Below are 27113 nucleotides of genomic sequence, written 5' to 3' on the forward strand. Positions count from 1 at the left end.
GCTGAAAAGAAAGGACAAAACCAAGAAGGAATAGGAGGCTACTTGAATAATCTAAGAGGTATATAATAAAGGCCACTACTAGGAGAGTAGCAGCAAGAATTAAAAATAGAAAGATGTTTTGTGGGAAAATCCCGAGAAGGAACTGGCAGTATTTGATGATGGAATAAGGGATAAAGCTGAGATTTCTATTTTTGGTGATGGGATGGAGAGAAGAGTTATATGAAATAGGAATATAAGAGGAGAATCTCTTTGTGCCACTCTCACAACAAATGGGGACCAGAGTGAGCACAGCATATTTGTGAGAACTCCATTTTGAGTAAAGGCAATTTACTTAAATTTGTGCCCCATTATAGCTTCTTTTCATCAATTTCTTTTCTTTCTTTCTTTCTTTTTTTTAAAGTAAGTTTCACATTTTGCTATTTGGTCGAATGTTTAATACCCTCAAGAATAAAAAGAATCAAATCCTAAGCACTACCTTAATTTAGTACTTTAACGAATCACAAAAGGCCACATATGGAAAATCTGACACAAGTCAAGGAAGGCAGATGAAAGCATGAAAGATAAAAGTTTAGCTGACCTACTGAACCTGATTTTCTTTTCCTGAGAAAAGGGGTAATGATATTACATAGCTTTTTTAAAGTCTGTTCTGTGTTTAGTAGATTTGGCAGAATTTAGGAAGACATTGGGTACAATGACCAAGAGCAAAGGCTTTGGAATCAGAGCCTTGGGTTCATATCCTCGCTCTGTCACCTCTTAGGTATGTGAATTGGGGACAGTTAGTTTCTTTATCCTGTTGAGCCTCAGTATTCTCATTTACAAAAGAAGAAGCCCAAAATTATCTCATAAGATTGTTTTTATGACTAAATGGTCTAATACATATAAGGTATTCAGTATAAAGTTTGTAATTCTATTTTTGTTGTTGTTATGTTGGTCCTATTGACATTATTCTGCTAATGTGAGAACAATTAAAAACGAAAAGGGAAAATCTCAGGGATTATTGAAATTTCAAAGCAATCAACGTTTTCTAAACTCCCTTGCTTCTTCATAGAGGGGAATATTTGCTTTTTGATGGTGAATCTTTGGTACCATGGAAACAAGGGTTGGAAAGACTTGAAGTAAATAGAAAGCAAGCAGTCAAGCCTGAGTTTTTCTTAAAAATGTAACCATAAAATTTTGAACAGATCAAGATTTTAATGGGATTCTGAAAGAACACAGGTACTTATTACTATATTACCAAAATCAAAAGCTTCTGATTATTGAAAATTTCTAAACCATCTAATATATACTGCTTTCCACTTTTCTGGTTTTTATATTACATACTTGCAAGAAATGCAAATGTGGTTTCAGTGATGGAAAGGCAAATAATACCAGTAATGAATGATCTTTAATCAGTACATTTTATGATCAATGCTATAGCTATGCTCAGTAAGTACAAATAATCATTTGTTTCATACATCAGAGTCTATTTAATGCCTTCCTAATTTAAAAGGAAGAATTTTGTGCCTTGGAGGAAAAACATTCGTTCTTTTCTTCAGTTTTATTTTTTGGGGGGTTTTGATGTGAAGGTACGTTTGAGGGAGATTTTATTGAATGCAGTTGATTTTGCTTAGTTGCAAGGCAATGTATCTGATTGCCACTAAACATGCTTCCAGTATCATTATTCTAAGGTGGAGGTATCTATAAAAAGTGAACTTGTTTGCAATGACTTCTCTCTGCCCTATCATCTGAGAACCAATTTGATTTTTTAAATGTCAAGAAAATTTCTCCGACTTGTAATATATTTCAAGACAATGTATTCTAACATTCCTTGTGATTAGGAACCATTAAGACCCCAACATGACTATAATCAGACTATTTTAAGTGGAGAGTTGAGGACCAAAATTGCAGGTGAATGAAGCTTCAAAGGGGGAAAAAAAGCAAGCAGTTCAATTTCAATTCCATTCACAATGTTTCTGATTTCACAGGAAAGCAAAGAGCTCTAATACTAGAGAACTATACATTTCCCCCCAATACTGTAAAGATTGGAGATTTATGATAGCAAGCAAAAAGATGCAAGAAAGTGCTTTGGGCTTTTATTTTCAGGTTTCATTATTTCTAATGAAAATAACGCATTCACAAGATTGGGAACAAAACAACAACCCAAAAAACAAAGAATAAAAGGATTCTCCAGATTTTGAGCTGTCAACTACTTGTTGCATATTTCTCCGGGAAATCCCAATGCATAGGCAAATATATGTGCATCCTCTTTCTTTACATAATGAGGCTATATTGCATGTAGTGTTCTGTACTTTAGCTTTCACTTAAAATTCTGTCTGAGAGATTTTTCTGCAGCTACAATATGTTGAGAAATTTCAGTGGTTTAAGAAGCATCACAGTATTCCAACCTAGGGATAAACAGTCCTTGCCTTGACATGCTACTGCAACAAGGTACAAGGGACAAACTTGCATGCAATCTTTGTGCTCATTTGGAATTTTATTTATAGATAGTTCTTAAATTTGTAATTACTGAAGAAAGGGTATATACATTTAAATATTGATAGGTATTTTCAAATTGTCCTTCAAAAAGATTGTATCAGTTTGCAACTTTATCAACAAACTAGGAGATATTCTCTATCCCACTCCTTCATCAGTACTGTATGCTAACACCTGTTTTCATTGGGACAACATCACCTTAGATGCTTATTTACCATTTGCATTTTTTTCCTGTATCTCTGTGTTCAGACTCTGCTCAATTTTCTATTGGGTTGCTGATCTTTTGCTTAAATATATTTTAAGAGATAGTTACATATTAATTAAATTAGCCCTTTGATTAACATCTGTCCACAGATATAATTAGGTTTAGTTTCTTTTTTGTTTGTTTTTTTGGAGGTTTTTTTCTGGGGAGGGAGGATCTGTACGTTGGCTTTGTGGTTTTCTTGCTTTGAATATTCAAATTTAATAATACTTTCTTATAAGACTTCTCAATTTTATCTTCGTTACAAAGGCTTTGCCCATCACTGAAACCAACCAACCAACGAACAAAATTTTCTCCTAGTGATGATGATGATGATGATGACATTATGTCCTAACATCTAGAATTTATTTTATTTTAAAGAATGAGATAGAACTCAAGCTTTATTTATTTATTTTATACGTTCCCAAATGCCTATCTTGTGGGTTGAAAAACCATCTTTAACACATTGTAGAAAGTCTTAGGTATTTGAGTGTTTCCTGGTCTCTATTTTAAACCATTAATCTACATGTTTTATCCTCTGCTAAGATCAAACTCTTTTAACTTCTTTAGCTTTATAATATGTTTATAAAGAGCTGAGTTTCCCTCATTATACTCCTATTTCAGAATTCTCTCAGCTATTATTTTTCATATAATACTGGTGATCTTATGGATTCATTTATAAACAGCAAACATTTAAAAAAATATGTTGCTTTTCTATCTAAGAACAAGATGTGTCTTTCCTCTTATTCAAATCATTGCATTTTATTTTGTCTCTGAGTAAAATTTAAACTTTTTCTTTCTAAATTCTGTAAATTTCTTGTTAACTTAATAACTACATATTTTCTTTTTAAATGATATCATTTGTTCCATTATAATCTAAATTGGCTATCTGTACTTAGACAAGTAGATGGGTTATGTAAATCTTTTATCAGCCATTTTTCTGGATTCTCTTGATCTTTTTCCAATTCTTTACTTTAAAAATGCTTTTTTTCCAGATCTGCAAAAATCATGCTAGTTGTCAAAAATGATCATTTTCCACTTTCTTTACAATTTTTATATCTTTTAATTATTTGTTTTGTATAATTGCACTGAATAGTATGTTAAGAACAATACCAAATAATACTGGTATCTGAGTGTATATGCCTTTTTCCTAACTTTAAAGCTAATACATCATCTGGATGCTGATTTTCTTGTAATGTTTTGGATGAAAACAAAGGACAACAAAAAGGCATATTGTATTCTACTCCATCCATGAATCTTAGGAGATTCAAATATTGGAGCGACCAAATCTTCCCTTAGCTCTCATCTATCCCATCGTGAATTTGAATGAAAACATGCCATATATTTCTTTTGTAGTTGTTTTGAATGGCATTTTTAAATATTGGTATGTGCAATATTAATTAATTTTATGTGAAAATAATAAAAGTATGCTTTACAGAAATAAAGTGTGTGCATATATATGTATATGTACACACACACACAGAGGGTGACAAAAAAGTATACAAATTTTAAGAAAGGAAAAAATCTATTAAAATTGTAATACTCAATATATAACAAAAGATGAATACAAGTCGCTTTTGACTTCTGCACTTACAAGAGGTGCTCAGGGTGATTACCATCAGTGTCCAGACACTTCTGACTATAGTGAATTACTATTTGAGCAACATTGACCAAAGTGTCCACTTCTGTGTGTGTGTGTGTGTGTGTATAAAATGAAACCAACATAGCATGTAACTGTGAGAGATGCTCAACATCAGAACAGTTTTGGTTTTATTTCTAATCCTCCCATATAAGCATTTTCTTTAATTTAGACAAGCCTAAATATGTTTGTGACTCTCATTTTAGCTTTTATGATTTCTTTGTTTTTCCTCTTACCATTAAAACTTCTATGTTTGAAATCTTTACAGATAAATGAGCTAAAACAAATAAAACTCATTTCACTCAAGATTGTGAAGACATGTGGAGAAGTTATTTTTCTGAGTAATTAGACCAAGAGACGGGCCAATTCCCTGAGGTCAACTACCGTACAGTTGGATACCCAGTCATTTCTGTCATCAGCTTGCATGCAGAGAACATATTGATTCACAAATTGACAAACTATTAGGTAGAGCTCCCACCTGATTGACTCAGACTATTTGTGTTATATAAATGTATGCTTCACAGGCCTCTTCTCAGACCTCTCACAGTCTGCTCTATTTCTTTATGTCCCATCACCTCAATATGTTTGTGTAAGAGACATTGAGTACAGATTTCCTTCAAGGGTTGGTCTTTGCTCTCCCTTGGTTAATCCCAATTTGGATACAAATGTGAATTAATAACGATTTGCATTTTGAAAATATGTATCCATTTGGGTATGTAAAGATATTCCTGAAGGGTAATGGAGATATTTAAATGCTTCCACTTTTGTCATGTATGTCACTATTTAGCTTGGAAATTCCTGATTAGTGAAATCTTAATGTTTAAAATATATGTCTTATATATTTTAAAATCATCGATCTGGAAAGGATCTGAAAGTTCAAATTGCTCTTCTCCCCGCTGGAGAGCAAAAACACACCTAACCCCCTGTATGTCTTTCCAAATCAAAAACTCTAGGAGATTCCACAACTATCTTAAGTTACCCACCATAGAGTAAATAACTGCTATCAAGAAAGTTTCTTTCGTACTCAATCTAAATTCCTCAGGTTATTAAAGTCCACTTCAGCCTTTCTATGCCTTTATATTACCATTAAGGATTATATTTACAGAGCAATAAAGTCAGGAGCTGTAACCATGCCAGTATCAAGATCCACTCAGATGGTGGCTACACTCACCATTTCTCTTCCTGGATCCCACACTATCTCTATCTCAATCACCCTCAAATTAACTTTAAATAAGGTAGGTAATTAGGATTCATTTTTAGATATAAGTTAAGGATACATGATCCTTTGAATCTACAGCACTTACAAATGGTTTAAAAAATGTAAGGGGGAATTATGGATGTCAATTAACATTGGAGGGTCATGTAAACAAGTATGATTTATCCTTAGTTAAATATGTTCCCCAACCCCAGGATATTTAGACCTGACCTGACACCAGATATGACACACAAATGAAATCCAAGAACATCTTTTACTAGGACATTTAGCATTAATTCAGTCCATTCATTCTCATTATTTATCTTCTTAAGCATGAATGGTTTAATTCCATATAGTCCAAGAGGAATGAAATCAAGATGTATTCATCACATTTTACTTTGCAATGCATGGAATGATACCACCAAATCTTAACCAAACCGATTCAAAACATTTTAGCAAAGAATAATAACTTCATTTTCAATTCCAGTGATTGAATGAATAGTATGACAACATGCTAAAGTAGTAAGTAAGTGAATCCTAAACAGCAGTCCAAATGCAATGGTCAACTCACCAGAAGTTTCATCTACTCTCTCATCTACTATGTGGTCCTTCTGATGAACCCATTCACTATTACACTTGAAGTAGATCTGGGTGGCGGGGCTGGCTTTACAGTACAGGTTCACAGGCTTATTCTTCACAATATAAGCTTCTTCGGGCTCGATAAGAAAATGTGGCAGAGGCTCAGGTGGATCAGATGGAAAGGTTTCTGGCAGTTCATGAAAAAAGTCATCGTCTGGTAAAACAAGAAGAAAGCGGAAAACATTCAAAACATGGTAGCCAATTGCCTTTACTTGCTACTCATTTAAAAATAATGCCTCATAAATGATCTAATTAAGCATTTGAGTGCCTAGTGCGAGGCACCAGGCAGTGTGTTAGGTCTATTGACTGCTCAATTAAGGATTTAAATTATCATTCTCATTTCTGTGCATGGCAAAACTCAACCCCAGGGAGGAGAAATATCTTGCCCTGAACACACAGGTAGTAAATAGCAGCACATGATCAGAACCTAGGTTTGTGTCCCTCAAAAACTGTGATGATCCCGATAGAGTACTATACCTCTCATTACACAGGGTTATTCTTGAGAGCTGACAAAAGCAAAAGCGATTTCATTAGAAACATTTGTTTGAAAAGTATAAGACTCATAGGTAAATCTTAAATCCTTGGCAAGGAGCTGAGAAGGAATACGAGAAACATGAATCATGAATTAAGGATCAGATTTATAATTTTTTAAAAATGCCACTGCATGAAATATTGATTCATCTAACCAAAAATATTTATTGAACTTAAAATTATGCTAAGTACTGGAAATATAGATGATAATATCAAGTCAGCCAACAGTAGAGCTAAAGTACAGCTAAGAATCTAGCAATGTTATTTGGTCTCATTTTGAAATTATACCTCAAGTGTTATGTTATATGTGTTATGTGAACAGTCAAAAGTATCCTCATTAGAATATTACTGAGTATTATCATAAAGAACAATAGCCTTGTTTTTTACAACACTGAAAATGATCAAATATATTGTTCCTACCCTGATGTTTCAACACCAATGAATAAACAAAACCTAAAACCACTTGAGATGTTTGCCCACTTTGCAGTATGTTTTTCTTTAACTTGGGTTCTACATGATTCCAAATTAAAAAAAAAAAAAGAAAATAATAAAAGTGCCTTTTAAAAATCCCATTATCATATTTTACAAACGTCAAGGTAATATATCATCTATATATCACCTTGTGTGTTCACCACCCAGAGTCAGTTCCCCTATCATCACCATATATTTGACCCCATTTACCCTCATCTACAGAATTGTACACCTGAAACCTATATAACTTTACTAACCATTGTCACCCCAGTAAACTTTAATTTAAAAAAAAAGGTCAAGGTAAAAAGAGTCTTCCAATACACTATAGAGTTAAGCCTAATAATTCTCTTCCATGAGAAACAGAGGGAATAAAACTATTATTAATTCCCTAGGTTGATTGAGCACCCTAGGCTAATATGTAAAGTTAAAACTGTGATGCCAAAAATTAAAAGTTTTTACAAGTCCTTTAAAAGTATATATATTCAGCAGTTATGTATATTAGTACATATATATATATAGTATTCATAGGGTATGTTATTGGTAGTTAAAGACTGGTTGCTCAGATATTACCTCAAAACTCATTGCATCACTCATTCGGCTGCTGCCCTATTATGGGTATGTGGATATTTGTCTGCTAAGTACCATGGCCTTGGACTTTTTTCTGGTAGGTCGTGGGATAGCTGTCAAATAGTAAAGGCATCCGGGCTTTTCCGACTTGGTTTGCAATAAAAATTGGCTTCACTTGCATCACAGACAAAATTTGCTTTCAAAGCTGATCCACAATTATAAATTCCTGACACTGACATGTGAATGATGTTTCCTGTAGCTAGCATTCTGTTTTACTTTATTTCCTTAATTTGTTTTCTTCAGCCAGGGCTGGTTTTTCTATTGTTGAACATCAAGGACCCAGACTGTCAGGTTACTAAGGATAACCTTGTTTCCATCAATTCCAGCTTCTTCAGTCAATATGCAAGAACACTCAAGACATCTTAAATAAAAATGGTTCAGAAAGGCAAAGGCATGGGGAATGGAGTTAGTGACAGATCCATCAGCACAAAGCTGATGTCTTGAAGGCATTATTCAGTTTTTTCTTCCAAAGCACTTATTGTTATATGTAATGACAGTGCTGATAATCAATAAAGCTCCACAAAATATCAGACTCCAATTCTGTAAAATGTTAGTTATAGTTTTTAATTATTATTGCTCATGAAGGCAGTGGGTCAGTTAGACTATTATTATTATTTTTACTATTGGTGTATATTCGTACACACAATAAATTTTGTATGTCTTTCATAACAATATATTTATTTAGGTATGTAAAATATAAAAATCTGTCAGTCAGTCATTGATATAGAAGGTGAGATTTGTTCCTTTAAAAGGAATGATGATTGCAAGACATCAGATGATTGTATAGTATCTTACCTTAGTCAAGAATGTAGCCAAAGGACTTATACATTCACATCTGACAGAAAGATAGAGAGGCACTAAAAAGTGATTACCCTGCCTTGCCAAAGCATGTATCTCTTTCTTCTGATATTTTATCATAAACTACTGGAAGGACTAATGGAAGTTGAGAAAGTCACACATATGTTTTCAAGTCAAAAGGGGCTGTGCTGGAAAAAAATAATAATGATTTAATAATGTAAAAATGTATAGAAATCTAATTTTGTATTTCCTTAATTTTGGGTTTTAAGACAAGCAGGTCACTACAAGTAAAGAGACATAATTTATATCTTGGTTTGAGCGTTCATAAAGTGTTGATTTTTCAAGGCGCTTATTAAATAACACTTAATATGCAAGTTATTAGGGAATTGTTTCTATCATTTGAAATGCTTTCATCATGTGGTAAATCCAGTGTTTCTTTTACATGTCTTTCTAGTTTTTGTATGAACTCCATCTTTTAAATTTTCTCTAGAGAGATGCCTTAACTAACCACAGCATATTAGTTTATTAACATCTCTCGTAATATACGTACAGTAGATTTACTGCTCTAGGTGAATTCACAATAGGAAATATGGCACTTCCAGTACTCAATTCAGGTGTTGGGAATGATATTTATGAAGATAATTTTCAAGACCCTGTGTCAGTAAGATATGTATTGTGGGATAGATGTGACAAAATGCAATCAGCTGATTATCAATAGGCTCATGGGCTGCTTTGAAATTCTTCCCTTCTCCATTTGCAACAGTTGGCCTGGGTACCATGCCCAACCTGGATATCAGCCCAGATAACAGCTCCCCCATTATCAGGTTAAGCATGCTAAGACAATACTTTCGTTGCTCTAGACAAAAATGGTATTAGCAATAATTTTCCAATATAGTGGCCTATCAGAAATTGTCTTTTAATGAAATTTCCTCTTGATTTCTATTCTAGAGTAATTTTTTTAATCAAAAAAGCTACCAATCCTCTTCAACCAAAAGTGTAAAGGAAACTTCTGAGTATTTAAATATCCAGCATTATTACATCTATATGTATTTAACAAGGAGAAAAATGATCATCTTCAAATACCATGTGTATTTCTCAAGGAAAAAAGGATCATGTACAAACACGTCTTAATGAATATTTAGTTCCTTTGCAATATGCATTTGCTTTGCATACATGTGAAGGAGTCTACTTTTCAGTTTTTGCAACCAGTTTTATGCACCTATTCCCAATTTTCAAAAGCCAGAAATATATAACAAATGTTTAATAACTAGGAATGAAAGCTCTTTGAAGGAAGGGATTACATCGTTTTCATTTTTATTTTCCATTAAGTCAAGCATAGTGCCATGCAGGAGGTCAATAAAAATCTTACAGAAGCAAAAATATTAACATTAATAGTAACTTTGATCATTCCTAAAAGATTCACAAGATATTTTAGAGTTTACAGTGTCTCAAATTCATTTACAAATATAAGATGTTAAAACCATAATAAGATTTACACACTTGACTGGCTACAAAATTTTTGTGGTCCAGTGCAGAATGAAAATCCAGGGATCTTTCTTAAAAATGTATTAAGAATTCTGGGATGGTGAAAGCAGAGCATTAAACCAAGTGCAGGTCCTGTGTGACAGTCAGGACGAATCACATACCTGTGAAGCTGGTCCTGTCTACAAATGTCACTCACTTGAGCGTTCTACTTTGTGGAAAATCTGAGAACTGAAATTATATCTTTATTAGTAGATATTCGTTTTGAAACTTAGTTGGCATTTCCTGGCTTCTTACACAGATTAGATGTTTTCTAGAAGAAGACATGGGTTTTCAAACAATGAAACTGAGGCTCCAATCAGTTCTCTAAGCAAGTGTGTTTGCAAGTGAAAGCGTGTGATTTTTATCTGTTCATGGCTTTTCCTTTGGACATATACCAGGGTCTCTCCAAGGACCTAATCCAAAACAAGCAAATCCCTGTCACACTGAGGTTAACTCTTTCAGAGCACTAGGGGACTGTTTAATACAAGAGATGATAAAGTTGGAGATTCTACCTTGAGCTGGTAGACTGTTTACTGAGATCAGTTCCTAGCATGCGATTCATTTTACTATACAAATAAACCAACTTTCTGTTACTATGTAGGTCACGTGCCAAAACCTGAAGCTATAAAAGAACAATTTAACTTTTCAGCAGGGAGTGCATCCTTTCAGCACTTTATTCCATAATAAAAAAATTTGAAGTCTCCGAAGTCTTCAGGGTGATAATAGGAACTCAGTGTGTACATAGCAACTTCAGTCTGTGAGCTTGTTTTGGGTCACATGCCACAGTTATTCCACATTATTATATGTCGTATAAAGGCACACCCAGATGTTGATATTGACTGCATTATGCTCTATGGGCAAAATGTTTGATTAATTACATTGCTAAACAAGTTTTTTATGTGAAGTTCCTTCAGATTAACAAAGTCAAGTTCCCAGAGTTGGTTTTGTTTTGTTCATTGGATTCAGTATTACCTTTAAGCATAACTGCCTTTTTGATTTAGATATAACATTACTATTCATTTTACCCTCCTCTACTACTTGAATAAATTTTATACTTTCCAGCATTACTCAATAATGAAATTGACATTTTAAAATCTAGATATCAGATAAATCTCTATTTCCTTTTCTGTTATCTCATACAGTCTTTGTTTTTTCATTTATATACAAGAAGAGAAAGCTTTGTACCATGTATTATTTTCATAGACTTTCATTCCACCTAATCCTTGACAGGAAAATATTATGCTATGAACATCAATCTAGGAAGCTTTAGGTTGCTGGTTTTTATGGTTATATATCAAGCCTTAATTTTCATCAACTTAATACATAAGTTTCTATATTTCTGAATCATAAGACTTAAACTATTATTGCTTATATCATAAAATATAGGATTATTATCTCTTTGTTTGAGACCTGAAGCGTATTCTTCTGAAATGGAATTTACTTCCAAATGATTCAAGAGCAATTTAAAATGAATGACTGCAAAGCTAATTTTATCTGCATTTGGCTGCCCATCCATCAGAGAGATAATTCATGATATATTACAACAAAAGGCAGCTGGAATGAACTATTTGAATGAGACTCCAGCTTATTTTTAATATTTTGATTAAAATATTCTTTGGAAGACAAAGACTATGGTCTATATGTCAAACAACATACTAATGGATTCATCATTTAAATTTAAGTGGCTGAATATATAATTCCTTAAATGTATTGTGCAATTTGGAGGTACTGAATGATTTCTAACTCCAAAATAAAAAAAAACAAAACCAAAAACTTTTCTGCTTCTAAAGATATGCTTTCCAAATCATGCCCATACATTAATAATGACATGAAGTCAACGCGCTATTTGACGTGCGATTACCTATGAAACAGAAGCACCTCTTTCTGTCCAGTTTAAGCCTCTATGATCTCTGACTTTTACTAATGTAAAATCCTCCCATGTGTTTTCCTGCCTACAGTCTCTACCTCTGACATGTAGTTTCTATCATGCTCTTAGAAAAAATTTTTCAAAAGTGCATTTACTTCCTTCTTCAAATAATTTAATAAATACAACGTAAAGCATGATAGTTTCTTTTTGCTTATCAGATTAGCTAAAAAATATTGAATGATTGATAAGGGGTTGAGGAAATGTACATTTGCATATACTGGCCATAGTGTAAATTGATATCATAGTAGAGAAAATTTGACAATATAAATCAAAATGAAATCTCTGCATACCTCCAAATAGGTTATCTCCCATCTTGGAATCCATCTTACAGATATCATAGTGCACACGTGTGCATGCATGCAAACACACAAACACACGTGTGTGCGCACACAGACATGCACAAAGACGTTCACTACAGCATTGTTCATTTAAAAATAAATGACAAAAGGAAGCTGGAATTAAAGATTTAAGTGAGACTAAGAACAACAGAAAATCAACTGAGGAATGGTTAATTATTTATGACACATCCTTCCAGGAGAATACAGTTTCACCAATAAAAACAAGGAAGCAGATTTGTATGTGTAATACTAGAAGGGCATCGTTAGTCCCTAAGCAAAGAAAGCAAGTTTTTAGCCAATCTGTATAAAACGATAACACTGTTTGTTAATAAAGAAAGGAGAGACGTATGTGTGTGTGTGAGTGTGTGTGTGTGTGTGTGTGTGTGTGTGTGTGTAAAATGCATCAATAAATCACAAGAAGTGTAAGGTAATGCCTAGAAGCCAGCACACAAAAATATTAACAGTAATTACTTCTGGGGGGGAGAATCAGAGGACGTTAGAAGGAACTTTTACCTTCTATTTGGAGTAGGTCTTTCAAATGTGAGATTATGCATTATTTCTATTTTTAATGTGTTTTTTTGAATTTGTATTAAAATTCAGAGAAATAAATAATTCTCTCTGTGCAAACTACTGCTTCAGTCTGGAATGACTGCCACAGGCTTTTTCACTAAATGAAACCTTCCATATCAATTATACTGACTCCATAAGGCCTTACATGAGGTCTCCATTGAAACCTGTGCTTACAGACCACGTTACTGTAGCTACCCGAGCATTTATTTCATTCTGCCTCCTTTCATCTCCTTTTCCAGGGCCCTCATTTTCTTATCGCTGTGACCGCTGGTTTTGAACTAAAATAGTTTACTATCTTTCTCACATGTTGTTCAAAAATAAATATTTGTTGATCGCCTTCTATATGCTAGGACAGTCCTCATGGTTGTAGTTGAAGCTGCACTTGATCTCTCGATGAAATCTTTTTACTTATAAAAAAGAAATAATGAAATCAAAGACATTAAGCTTATGATAATCTAAATTTATAATAAAAAATGGTCTATTAGTCTGGAACACGTTTATAATTCATTAGTACTTGGCTTCCACTTTAAAGTGCTTCATTTTAGGGTGTCAGGAATGTGTGTTAATATGTGTAGAGTCTTACATAGTGAATCAAGGAAAAGGTCTATCATTTTCTTACTCTCTATTAATGGTTAGAGCTACAAATTCTGTACTATAGTTATGAACTTCAGGAATCTGAAGAATAAAACAAGATCATTCAGAAGAAAATTATAAAAAATTAAACAATTATCAATTGATAAATAAGAGAACATAAACTTAGGGCTAACCTTATTTCACCAAAAGAATGAAAGACAGTTCAAAGGAATCTAATAAAGATTTGCAAATTCAACTTTATAATATATGCGTATGACACATGCTGATCTCTGTCCTAGAAAACTCTCTGTGATGGTCAGTTGCATGTGTCAAATTGGCCAGGAATCCATTCCCCAGTTATTTAAACACTAATCTAGGTGTTGCTGTGAAGGTGGTTTGTGGATGTGATTAAGTCCATAATTACCGACCTTATGTAAGAGAGGTTATGCTAGATAATCTGGGTGTGCCTGTTTCCATCAGTTGAAAGGCCTTATAAACAAAGTTGAGGATTCCCTGAGCAACACGTAGATCAGTGTTTGATTGAATAACCAGGGACCGTGGCATAGCCACGCTGACACATAAAAGTGGCTGTTATACTTTCCACAACTTCATCTTCACCTTGTTTCATAACTCTTGCTCATGCTTCAGATATCAAAAACCCCCTCTTCTAAAGGTCCCCCTCTTCCAAATCCTGGACATAAGCCCCTGCTATCCTCTTTCATTGCTCTCTACTCTTGTTTACATTTTTTCCACTAGAAGGCAAGTTCAGAGCATTAGAAACAGTGTTTATCTTATTCATTTTTGCATAACTGATGTCTAGTCCAGTCTGGCATGGATTTCAGGGTTGTTTTTGTTTTTTCCCTTTTCTATTTGAATTGTTGTTCCTAAAGAAGTTCTGTAGCATAAGATAGAAACATATAGGAATTACTCCATTAAAAGAAATCATGAAAAAAAATCTTTGCACAAAATACAACAGAAATATACAGATTTAAAAGGTGGTCCTTTCGAGTTTACAAATATAGGTCCAGTTCCCTCATTAAAACAATTTATAGTTATCTTCTATGCAAGTGCTCACGACACATATCATAAAGTGAACAAAGACGTGGAATAAATACATTCCTTCATGAAGTAATCAAAGTTGAATTGAAAACAGGTCGCGAGTGGGAAATAATACGCTACCTATGATTACAGTGCCTCTTCACCCTCTTGGGCTCATTTGGCCCTTGACTTCATTGTTCCACTCCCTCCTTTTTGAAACTTCCTCCTCTCTTGGGGACTGTGCATTTGCACTAGATTGCTTCCCATCCCACCTTTGCGACCTTTCTCTTTCTCCGTTGCTGCTTGAGTACAGTCAGATACTTACCAAGGTTCTCTCCTTTAGTCTCTCCCTTGGGCATCTCATCCACAACACGGGCTTCAATGATCAGAGCATGTCACATACACAACCTTTCACTCCACTCCCCTCGTGTCTTGCCATTGACTGAGAATGAAATCCGGCTCTTTACCAAGATCAACAAAGACCCACCCGATCTGATTGCTGACGGCCTCTATGTCTCATTTTCTACCCTCCTGGTATTTCCTCATCACTCTTCAGCAAGCAGACTGGTATTTGTATCTTTGCACACAACAAACTCAGTCCTACCCTAAAGCATTGGCCCTTGCTTTTCATTTCTCTAGGAAAGATCCTTGGTCAAGACCAAGAGATTCTTGACCAGTCAATCTCAAATCTCTTGTGTCTCTCCGAAAAACATGTCATTCTATTTGATTTCTTCTTATCACCTATCACTATCTTAAATTCAGTAAGTTAGTTGCTTATGTTCTTTTCCGCTCCCACAGAACTCCAAGCTTAATGAGGTCAGACATTTTGTCTATTTTGTTCAACACTATCCATCAACATCAGATGAATGCATCTTCACTCTAAAATTAGCTTCCCCTTTGCACCCAACTCCTTATTTCTGACAATATATATTTTTCACAGTCAAAAGATTGAAGCCCTGTCTCCCCATCAGGTCGAATCCATCTACATCAATAGTGCATATCAGCTCTACAATGTCTCCCTCACCATCAACTCCATTCTCCTTTTTATCATCAGAACTCAAGTTGAGGTCCTTTCCATTTTCATTTGGATTATTACAAGAGCCTTACTACTGATTTGCTTCGATCCTGACTTTCCTTCCTTAATTCCTTCTATAGCACATCACTATATTAGCATTTCTAAATAGAAAGCGGACTCATAATGGCTTCTGCTGTCGACTGTCAGTATTCAACAGAACATGGTCCAGAATTTATTTAATTTTTAACTTATTTACCACCCCTCCACCAAAGCCAAATTTGGTCATTCTGTATTCCATGAACAGCTTAAATTCCCCGCTCCCCACTTTTGTATATTTACCCCTCACCTAATGTCTCATTCCCCACTGACTCTTCAATGGTTATCTCAATACTACTAAAAAATCTATACTAATTCCCAGGGAAAAACCATCCCTTGGTGTTCAATTATAAAAATCATTTAATGCAATTTGAGAGCTCAAGTCATTTTTGTATCCCTTATTGCAACCAGCTCAGCCATACATCTAGTAGGCTCTAAAACTTTTTCTCAATTTAAGTGAACATATCTAAAATTGATTACTCGTTTCAAGAACTATGAAGGAAATTAATGTCATCTCCATAGATAATGTGTTTTGGTAATTCTGAACACAATCTATACAATTCTGAATACAATTCTGAATACAATCTATTTATCTATCTGTCTATCTATCTATAGAAAATCTGTATGTATTTTTAACTATGATGGACATTTTTAAGTATGTGGAAAATGATAGAACAAAGAATCTCAATTACCCATAACCCAGTTTCAAGGAATTTTCAAGTGTTCTAATTTTGTTTCACATATAAAAAATTTTTTAAGCATTCAGAATTCATAAGTACGGGACACTGAACATATCAGAGTACTAGGCTGAGATAGTAAAAAAGACAAATATCACCAAATTAAGAATAAGAATTAAATTTATAATATTGCAAACAACAAAAATAAGATCAATGGCAATGTATTAAAGATAAGAACACTTGGTTTAAGGGCTCAATGTTCATCCACAAAATTAAGACCTAAAACTAATAATGATTAATAATGAGACCGCATGGTTCAAAGTATATTTTGCAAGACATAGACGTTAAAAAATTCTAATCTGAGATTTACCATACAAATTAGAAACTCTGTTTAGTGACTTTGGAGTGAAGAAATTATCCCTTAAATTTAATGAAATGATTTATTAATAAGACATGAAAAAAAAAAAAAACACAGTACAGTTGACCCTTAAACAACATGGGTTTGAACTCCAAGGGCCCACTTATATGTGGATTTTTGTTTCAATAAATACATATACTACTATAAATGTATTTTCCTCATGATTTTCTTAATAACATTTTGTTTTCTCTAGCTTGCTTTATGATTGTATGCTGCAAGAATATGCTACCTATTATATATATAACACACAAAATGTGTATTTATTGACTGTTCCAGTTAATAGTAGGCTTTTGGTAGTTACTTTTTGGGGAGTCAATATTTATACATGTGCTTTCAACTGTGTGGGGTTCAGCGTGCCTAACCCCACCTTGTTGAAGGATCAGTCAACTGTAGTCCATAAGTTGATAATTAAGACCTTCCTCTTCTATTTTAAATAATTAGGACCTTCCTCTTCTTTTTTTCTTTTTCACTTGCTCCTACTCATCCTCTAAGCCTCAGCGCAGGTATCATTTTTTCTAAGAAGTTTTCTCTGACTTTCCACCTCTGCTAGCTTAGCACCTCGCTCTTCCCTAGCCCTACCTTCAATTTTGTTACAGCCACATATATATATGTTTAATGCTGCATTTTACAATTAACTTTATAGCTAATTAACTGGTTCTTATTCATCTTAGTATACTTGGTGCTTATTATAGTCTGTTATATATAATTCTATGTATTATACAGAATATATGAATATACAATTTCTGAATAAATGGTTGCAGGGCTTTCCATATCTAGAGAAGAACACACAGACCTTGGGTTCTCATAAACTGTGAATTGTGTAATTGCTACAAAAATTGGCTTTGGGATCTCACAAACTTGGGTTTGAATCTTAGCACTGCTGTTTACTATGTATGGGACTTTCAGCATTTCACCTAATCTCAGCTTCCAGGGCTGTAAAATGGGTAGGAATAGCAATGTGGTGAAAGTCTGAGAGTTACATGAAATAGGTATAGGAATGATTTAGCACAGAGCTGATCATAGATGAGATCTTCATATATGATAACTATTTGTATTATTTTCTTGTCGTGTTGCTATTGTGGATACTAAGCTTCTCTCATTTTCCTAAACACGCTTGAGCACTATGTCTTTAATTCATCTTCCTGAAATGTCCTTTCTCTATTGTGCCTAGTAAACGCCTACTCTTTTTCCCAAGTTCACCTTAATCTTTATTTCCTCCAGGAAGTCATTCTAGACTCTTCCAGAATGGGTTTGTTGCCCTCTCTCTTGGCTAATACTGCACAATATGCACTGCTATATCGTTGCACTTATCACACAGTGATATGTCATATTGTGCTTTTCTGTGCTTCCATTACACAGAGAGCTTATTTGAACAAGCTTATATGTATTTTACTTATGAATCTGTATTACCAGCCATGTTTGGTACATAGCAGGGCTACAAGATAAATAAAAGATGATGTTTGTTGAACGAATTGATAAAGAGGTACAGCAATTCCTAAACCTGTAAGTTTCCAAAAATTTTTTTCAGTGTCAAAGTCAATACCCTTCCTTTTTCTATTTTGTAACAACAACAACAAAAAACTTTAGGGTTTTTTTCTTAGTATCTTTTTACGGGTCCTCATTCTTTCTTGTGGGTATATGAAATAGTTTTGTGTCACCTTAGTTTTCTCTCTTTTCAAATTTGGATGTAATTTATAAATAAAATTTCAGAACTTGCTTTCTCATTAATAATCTCCATATATACAAACACCAGTTACCATATTATTTCCCAAAATATGTTTATTTTTAGGTAACATATTAGGCTGCTTTGGAGTAGCCAGCAGGAAGTGGTAAAAGGAACAATAAATGTGGGCAGGGAACCTGGTCACTTTCTCAATGATTTATTCCTTTTTGTAAGTGGAGTTAGGTATGCAGGTCGATAGGTCTATTTGTATAGAGTGAAGGAATACCCACATTGTGAATACACCAGACATGCAAACAACAGAGTTTTGAGAATGTGAGAGTACTCTAGAAGTCCTCTCGTTTAGAAGTCTGTGCTTCCATCACAACTGTGGGTCAGGACAGTGAGGGGAAGGCCAGGGTTACAAAGATGGGAAAAGATACTCAGAGAATCGACTCATTTCTTTGTGTCCTGTCTCACTGGCTGGATGGCTGCCTCAGAACTGTGGGGTGGGGAAAACATTAGCGAGTAATTTGTTGCCTAATTAAATATCTACATAGAATTTTTGAGTTTGTACAACTGTCTCATTTTATAGAAGAGGAAACTGAGGCTCAGATAGTCTGAGTGACTTGTATAAGACTGCATGACTATTAAGTGGCAGGAACAGAACTCCCAGGCCAATATTGAAATTTGATGGCTGTGGTATATATTTTCTGATTATGTAAGCTGTGTGGCACTGCCTCAATAGATCCTTCTAATTCATCTGCTGTTTATTTTGTGTTCTTATGTTTGAGCTACCCCATGGATTATTACTTTTTACATGTTATTTTTTTCTTTATTAAATAATTACAATACTAATATATTTTAGTTGCTAAAATTCTACAATAAACAAATAACAAATATGGACAGTCACTCCTCAAGGTCCATTCACTCCCCAAACCTACTTACTGTTGACACTAGTGTTTTGTTCCAGACCTTTTTCTATGCAGTTACTTATGCAGTTGTGTGTGTAAATGCATGTGAATATACGTATAGCATTAAAAAATACAAATGGGATCATGCTGTACATGTTTTGTGTTGACGACCATTTTTTATAGTAAATTCTTTGCCTTACTTGATCCATCACTTGCCAAAGTTGATGCTATCATATGGCTACTATGTGTCAACCACTATCCTCCAATGTTTTATATAAGCTAACATCCAATGGTAAGAAAACAAAACAAAACAAAAAACACTATACATTTACGGCTTTGGTAATGTTTGCATGACACCAAAATTTCTGCAGATGTTTTTATAACGAAAAACAAACAAGTATCACAGCCTTTATTAATGTCATTGTTATCTTTATCTTCTAGATCCATGTGTGTCTTTTTTTAAATCATGGTTTCCATGTGGTATATGATATAAATCCATATTTCATGACTTTACCAGGAGAGGACTAATTCTGCTTGTTGCGTGAAGGTACTGATTATGAACCGATATCCCCACTTTTATCCTTTTTGATGAAGAAAATGACATTCATCCCAAATATACTGTTTTTAAGGATAATACACCCAGCGTCCTAAAAATGATGGTAAGGGAATAAGTCATCTCTAGCAAGGTACACGGTTGGTTAATGTTGGTTAATGTTTCGCTTTTTCACCTCCCCTGTCACTGATAATTACAGCACTTGACACTGGGTCACAAAATTATTAAACCTGAAAGCGGCACCCTTACTTCTCCATGTGAGGCTTCACTTCTCCTTGACACTTTCCTCCTGAAACCCCTTTAGGCTCCTGGCCTTTTCTCCCTGCCTTTAACCCCTGAAACTAATTAAATCTGGACAAGTCTTTGGTGAAAACAGTTTTCCTTCAAAGTTATTCATTCAGAGTTCCCCTTCAGGCAGTCTTTGTCACTTTAGCCTAGCCTGCCATCTTTACACGAAGTTGAAAGAGGTGAACTATTTTTATAAGATAAAAAAATCTTTCAAGACCTAAATTTAACTTTGATGTTTTAGATAAAGACTATATTTTGAAATATGACAAATTCTTCAGTATTTTAGAAGTTTACAAGTAAACAAAAAGTTCCAAAGACTCTGGTCTCATTAAAGACAGTTACACTTTTTAAAATGTATATTTGGAACTAGTTTTACTTGGGGTCTATAATTAAATTCTACAACAAAAACAGAAACGGATTAACTAACGAGTATAGCTGAATAAGTTTCTTTTGGGAATAATATTGAACGTCAGAAGTAAGCAGTACTTTTAATATTGTTATCAATTTAGAAGAAGACAAAATGAAGGTCAAAGGAAATAAAATATTAAGTCTGAGAATATGGCACGGCTTGAGTAGTTTGTTGTCTGAGATGAAATTAAAACTTGCCAGTTTCTCAATTACTTTAAACCTTCTATCATATTTTACAAATAAACAGAAAACATTACTTTTACTTTGCTTAAGCATGTAAAGATTAGGCATATACCTTGGTTGTTGATCAAGGATTCTCAGTTCCAGGGCTAAACATTGAATGAACTTTAATGATAGGCTCTACCCATCATTAGCTTAAAGCCAGAAGTGTTCTTAGTTTAATAATTGTTACCTGTACTGTTTCTAAGAAGAGGTAAAGGAAGTTTTCTTTATGAAATCAATTTTTTCTATATTGTTTAATGATACTAGATTGCCATCTTTTTAACTACCAAAGTTTGAGTGTATTTCCCCAAACTGGAAGAGCTAGGAAAGGAATCCTGGTTCTTCTGGCTTTGTGAGCCTGACTGTTCTATAAATGAAGCTCCTCTCACAGCATGAAAACTTATTTGTGAAGACAATTTTCTTACAGTACTGTTAGCAACATGTCAACAACTACAAAAAAAACACGTACATATAAAGCTCTTACAAAATGCCAGATACCCCACTAAGTACTTTAAGAACTTATTCCTTCATTTAATTCCCAAAACAGCACCCTGGGTAATATTGCTATCTCTGTTGTAAAGATGAAAAAAAACAGAGGAATGGAGAAGCCAATTAACTTGCCTAAGGTCCACAAAGCTAATAAGGAGCAGAAATTTCCCTTGACTAACCGCAGCACACAGATTTGGAGAACCACCTGACGAACAATCACCTTTGTAGAGTTTCTCAATATCTATCAGTTACAAGTCAAAATGAGAAATATACAGATGCTGCTTTTTCAATATATAATGTTACATATACTGTATCTGCTAGTCTCTTCAGAGATCACAATGATATGTTCTTTTTACTCTTTTATTTGGTTTACTCTCTAATTTACTCAACCAACATATTTATAATAACGGTTTTAAATTACCTATAAAAGCTAGTGTCTAGGTAAAAATAATAATAATAATAAAAAGACAGCAAATCATTGCCCACAAAATGGAGAGGAAAAATAAAACACAAGTGGCATGGAATACGTGTAAGCATTTTGAAAATTGTTAACTGCTTCACAGTTAACTGGGTCACAGAATAATGTATTAGCACTGTTAAAAGTTATTGTCAAATAAGTAATAAAAAGCTAAGACAATTTGCAAAAAGAATATATAAGGAAAATATTCTAAGCTACATAGTACAACTTAACTGCAAAATTTATCAGATTTTTAACTATTATTCTTGAACCAAAAATCTTAACTTGCATTTTATTCACCTAGAAAGTGTTTCTTCAGAATATCAATAATATAAATAATGATTATGAACTAATATAAAGTGGGGCAGAAGACAGGGGCACTGAGAGTAGAACTCCGGCTTCTTTTGTTATAGGAGGTTGATTTCTTTGAATAGTATCCATTTTCCTTTCACCAAGGTCTCTGTCTTTTCAAACCTCCAACGAAGAAATAGGAGTTGACAATCTTTACAAATATAAAGGAGGCAAATGATTTGTGGAAAAGAAGAATAACAAGGTTTCCTCACACTGAGGTGCTTTATCAGCAGTGCACTCAGGCCTAGAAAATCTAGGTCTTGAGCACATGTGGTTATTTTCAGGAAGGCCTACCTTTTCTGTCTTCCACTTCAGTAAACTCGGGGAGTGAAAAACCATTTTGTGACTACAGCTAGCTCATTGACATCAGCAACATATCATTTTCTGAAGTTTGAGAGAGCAATGGATTGATTTCAGGGTTCACAGTGGGGCAGGGCAAGACATAACAGCTCATATGGCTTTCGGAAACAATATAAATTCATAGAGCTATTTCAAGGTTTCATGAAGATGTGATAAACTACTGGATTGGGTTACACATTTCCTCCTGCAGGGACTGTTTTATCCACTCCTCTTAGAGAAGTCAGGCTGATTTGTTGTTTTCATGCTCTGTTTTTCTTCAAATCTCCTTAAATAAGCAGGTTGATTTCAGGGCAGACCCCCCAACTCCCTCTTTCTCTGTGTGGGTTCAACTCAAGTTCTTGGGAAATCATTATCCTTTACATACCTTCCAGACTGACTGCTACAAAATGTGAATCAAAAAGTAAACCAAACTAAACTGAAATAAAATGTGGTTATCAAGCATATGCTGTTCTGTGCACATGTGGATGCAGAATCATGCAGTATTTATGAAAATGTCTCCTACGCAGTGTGAGCTGCAGGTAGATCGAATGCCTGTGACTAAAATACACACAAGTCCCTTAGGCCAAAGTGTCACTTTACTCTCACCCAAACCAGAACCACAATCAAATCAAAGTAAACAAAATCCTTTCAATAGTCAGGAGAGCAAAGAAACAAGGACGCTATTTGAATTTGTTACTGTTGAAATCACTGCCAGTACTTCAGTGAAAGCTTCTACTTACAGGATTTGTCAGGAAAATCAAGTTGCCTTTTGTCATAAATTAGGAAATCAAGTTGAATCCTACTGAATCAAAGACTTAAGAAATATTCTTTTGACTCATTATCAATTTACCCTGCTTCTGGTTCTTCAGTATTCTCAGAGAACCATGCTACAGGTCTCAAAAAGCCTGACTGTTAAAATTATCTGCAAATCTGATACTTCATAGGAATAACTGAATTAATGAGCGATATCGTGCAAAACATACTGGACTCAGTGTCAGACCTCCATTGTCAAGACATATATCCTTCCTGAGCCTTGGTTTCATCACCTGTTAAGTGGAGGATGATATAGCAGAAACATGTTTTCTCTGCCCGTCATCCATTTTCTCTTGTCTTGTGACAGAAATGTCCTCTATACTCTCGGGCCATGTGGTTCAGTTTCCCCATTCATGTCCCCTCCAGTCCATTAGAGCATTCTAATCTTGTGACCACAATTACTGGTTCAAGGTGAACACATGATGCAAGGCAGTATCATCAAAATGAAACCTGGGATCTTGTTGTAATGGAAAGCAAATGATTACTGAAAAGCCTGGCTATTAGTATGGCGCTGTTAGTGGCCTTCTGATGTGGGATGGAAAGAGCAAGCATGAATGAAGCCAACATAGAGAAAGGTAGAGCTGAGAGATGTGGAATGGGTTGAGGTCATCACACATTCAGGTCAATAGATCTGGCTGCAACTGAACTCAGGTGAATCTACTGGGATTTCTGTTACGTGAACCACTAAATTCATTTTACTTTCTTTTGACTTAAACTTGTTTGCTTTGGTCTTCTTTCACTTGTATCCTGAAGATTCCTAACTATTACACTGTGGAGACTGAGCTGACATATCAGTGTGAAAAATATTTTTTGAAAGTTCTTATTTGTTTAAATACAAAGGCTAAAATCCTTAGCTTTATAAAATATATTTGCACTTTTATTCAATTAAGTAAATAAGCTTAAAAAAAAGTTTCCTATATCACAGACATTCTATCAGAGCTTGGTAATATGAAGAAAAAGAAAAGAAAACTAGTTCTGAAGGAGTTTATAGGCAAGTAGGGACAGAAACATGTGTTCAATAATAATAGGATACTGTAAAAAAGGTAAAAACTGTGGCCTATAGAAAGTGCAGGGCTACCACATTACACAACTCTAGAGGGTGCCATTCACACCATAGCTTAGGTAAATGTCATCCCCTGGAGTCGTACACAGAAACCTTAGCTCAACTACACCTCTGTCAGCTGATAGACTGGGCCAGCCACAGTACCAGAAAATATTTCCAATCTTCCTAATAGTTGTTAGCTGTTGCATTTTTTTAGTGAACTGATTATTACTCACTATATTTGAGTTTTCAAGGAAATCTCTGGCAGACAGCTGGCACCGCAGGTTCACCATTACATACACCAGACGCAAATCTCTCAGGTCTTGCTTGGCAATGCCATCATTTGTGAGCAATCAACTGGCAGAGGCACCGCTAAATCAAGCTTGTGCAAACATAAAATATTGCATCTCAGGATTACAGAGGTCTTTGGGCAGTAGGAGATTCATTGAGCATCAGATTAATTATTTGGCAAAACAAGTGGAGCTTTTATGACTCAAAGGTCATTTGCAACAACATACTTTCACACTGTTGCCTCAGCAATAATACTTCATTTTAAGTGGCAAAATCAAACTATAAGTAAATTAGTATCCCAATTAATCCAACAGCTGTATATTTTTATAGTGATTAATACATACTATGTAAACGAGGCTTTGCTTTTCTCTTGTTCTCAGTCACAAAAGAGAGAAAAAAAAGTTCTTTGATATAATGCCCCTTCTGAAGCAATGCCAAGATAGTTCATTGTTTAGTTACAGACATTCAGGGAGATGATGAGACATTCAGGGAGATGATGCTTTTCTTTTCTGGTGGAATAATAGCCACAGCTCCTCTTGCCACCCTCGTGAGCTCACTTGATGCCTCCCTCTTGGAGTCACATTAGGACTAGGCCACCTTTCCTTTTCAGGCAAAACAGCTTTGCCCCTGGCTTGAGTTAATAGCTTTATTTTCCCTTGTATATTGAAGCTCACTCTTCTGGAGGAAGCAATTATAATCCAGCATTTGAACCAAGCTAGACAAGCTCTTTGGATAAAGTATTGGGCTGACATATCCATATACATTCATATCTGTGTTTGCCACTAGCTTGGCTGCATGTTCATAATTACCCAACTCCATCATCCCTAGCCTGGCCTTCTGCTGCCGCCCTTACCCATGACGCAGCCCCCTCTGGCTGCATGCTGCAAAATACTAAAGGTCTGGAAGCTGAAATGTTTGGCTCTAAGCTGAGCTGGCAAAATACACCTGTGTCTACCTAGTTCATATGCTGATGGTCAAAGGTATGGATACTTTCAAGAGCTGTAGCACATTATTGACATGGGGAGGCATTTGACTCTCAGTATGATTTGATACATGGTGCAGTGAGGCAGTTTCAAATAGGTCTATAAAGTATTCAATTTTTAATTCCCCAGGATGATTGATATTTTTATCCTACTGACACTATGACTATGTTTGAAGCTTTGGTTTAGCTGCTAAATGTCTTAGAACCAAATGTGTGGTACCCGGTAAATACTACTGTAATCCCACTGGCTTATATTACAGAGAAGGGAGCAAAGCTCAGTGACCCAGAGCCCAGGCTTGGAGGCCAGGCAACAGATTTTGAACATAGTTCAGCCTCTTTAACTCGGGACATGTATCTTAATATTTTTTCTTCATCTACAAGAGGGTCCTACTACCTAAAGTTACTTTGAGGATTAAATGAGTTTCTACAGGAAAAGTCTTTACAACAGTGCCTGGCATTGAGAACACACTGAGTAAACATGTCATCATTATCATAAATTATCATAAATTGCCTTGGTGATTTTCCTATTCTACCAACTTCCTCAATGATTTATCTTATTCATTGTGGTTTATGTATTTTTCTAAGCATTGCCAAATTCTTTATGGAGCACAGTACAGTATAAACAAAACAAAATAAAACAAAACAATATACATAATTTATTCTTTTAATTTGCTAACAGAAATAGTACCACACTTCGTTTTTACAAGCACATCCTCATTGAAAATTTCATTTCATAATGCTACATCTAATGGCTCATACTATATTTAAAAGTGTTCTTCTCAACACTCAAATATGTACATAGAAATAAAATTGTGCATGCTCTAAATACCAATGCATATAAAAAAATCATTGAGAATAAATAACACAAAAGGTAAATGCAATAAGAACACTTGGGTTGTCTGGGATGACTCGTCATTTCTAGAGATCTGAGCTCTGGCACTCGATTACAGGGCAATATCTTCCTTGTTAAGCAAGATTTAACTGTCATGTGCCAAATAACTTTTTCCTGCAATATTTCTCCACACTAAGAAATTTCCTGAGAAGCAGTTTTTTTCATATCCAAGTTATAAGAGATATATATGCTTTCTTCTTCCATTTGAAGAGAAATTACTTTTGGTTCTGTGGAATATCATGCAGCAAAGGTACTGCAAACCTAGTATCTGGTCCTGTCACAATTACCTACTTTTGAAAAGAGAAAGGTACAAGTTTACAAGTTTTAAGAAATGAAGTAAAAAACTTGAGGAGGTTCCAGGCAAGATGGCGGGGCACGGAAACTCTGTGCTTGCTACCTCCTGCAATCACATTAACATTATAACTAAATTATAGAAAAATCAACCTCAAGAATCATTTGGAGATTGGTTGAACAGAAGTCCTATAACTAAGGATATAAAGTGGCCATGTGGAGACTGGTAGGAGGGGTGGAGACATGAAACGGGCTGGCCCCACACCCAAGTGAAGTGGTTGAGCATCGGGAGAGATATCTCGGTAGCGGAGGTATCCCTTGATGGGTGAGAG

At 34.8% G+C, this 27113-nt stretch overlaps 1 protein-coding gene across 2 annotated transcripts in view; it reads right to left on the minus strand.

Annotated features, from left to right (window-relative positions):
• The window catches only part of UNC5C (unc-5 netrin receptor C), a 370552-nt gene that overhangs the window by 144604 nt on the left and 198835 nt on the right, over positions 1 to 27113 (minus strand). For both annotated transcript variants that reach the window (XM_033106151.1, XM_033106150.1), the window contains exon 2: positions 6119 to 6340. In XM_033106151.1, the coding sequence (XP_032962042.1) occupies positions 6119 to 6340 (222 nt within the window). The remainder of the gene's footprint in view (positions 1 to 6118; positions 6341 to 27113) is intronic.

Source organism: Rhinolophus ferrumequinum, chromosome 5 (genome assembly GCF_004115265.2).
Source record: "Rhinolophus ferrumequinum isolate MPI-CBG mRhiFer1 chromosome 5, mRhiFer1_v1.p, whole genome shotgun sequence".
NCBI classification, from domain to species: Eukaryota; Metazoa; Chordata; class Mammalia; order Chiroptera; family Rhinolophidae; genus Rhinolophus; species Rhinolophus ferrumequinum.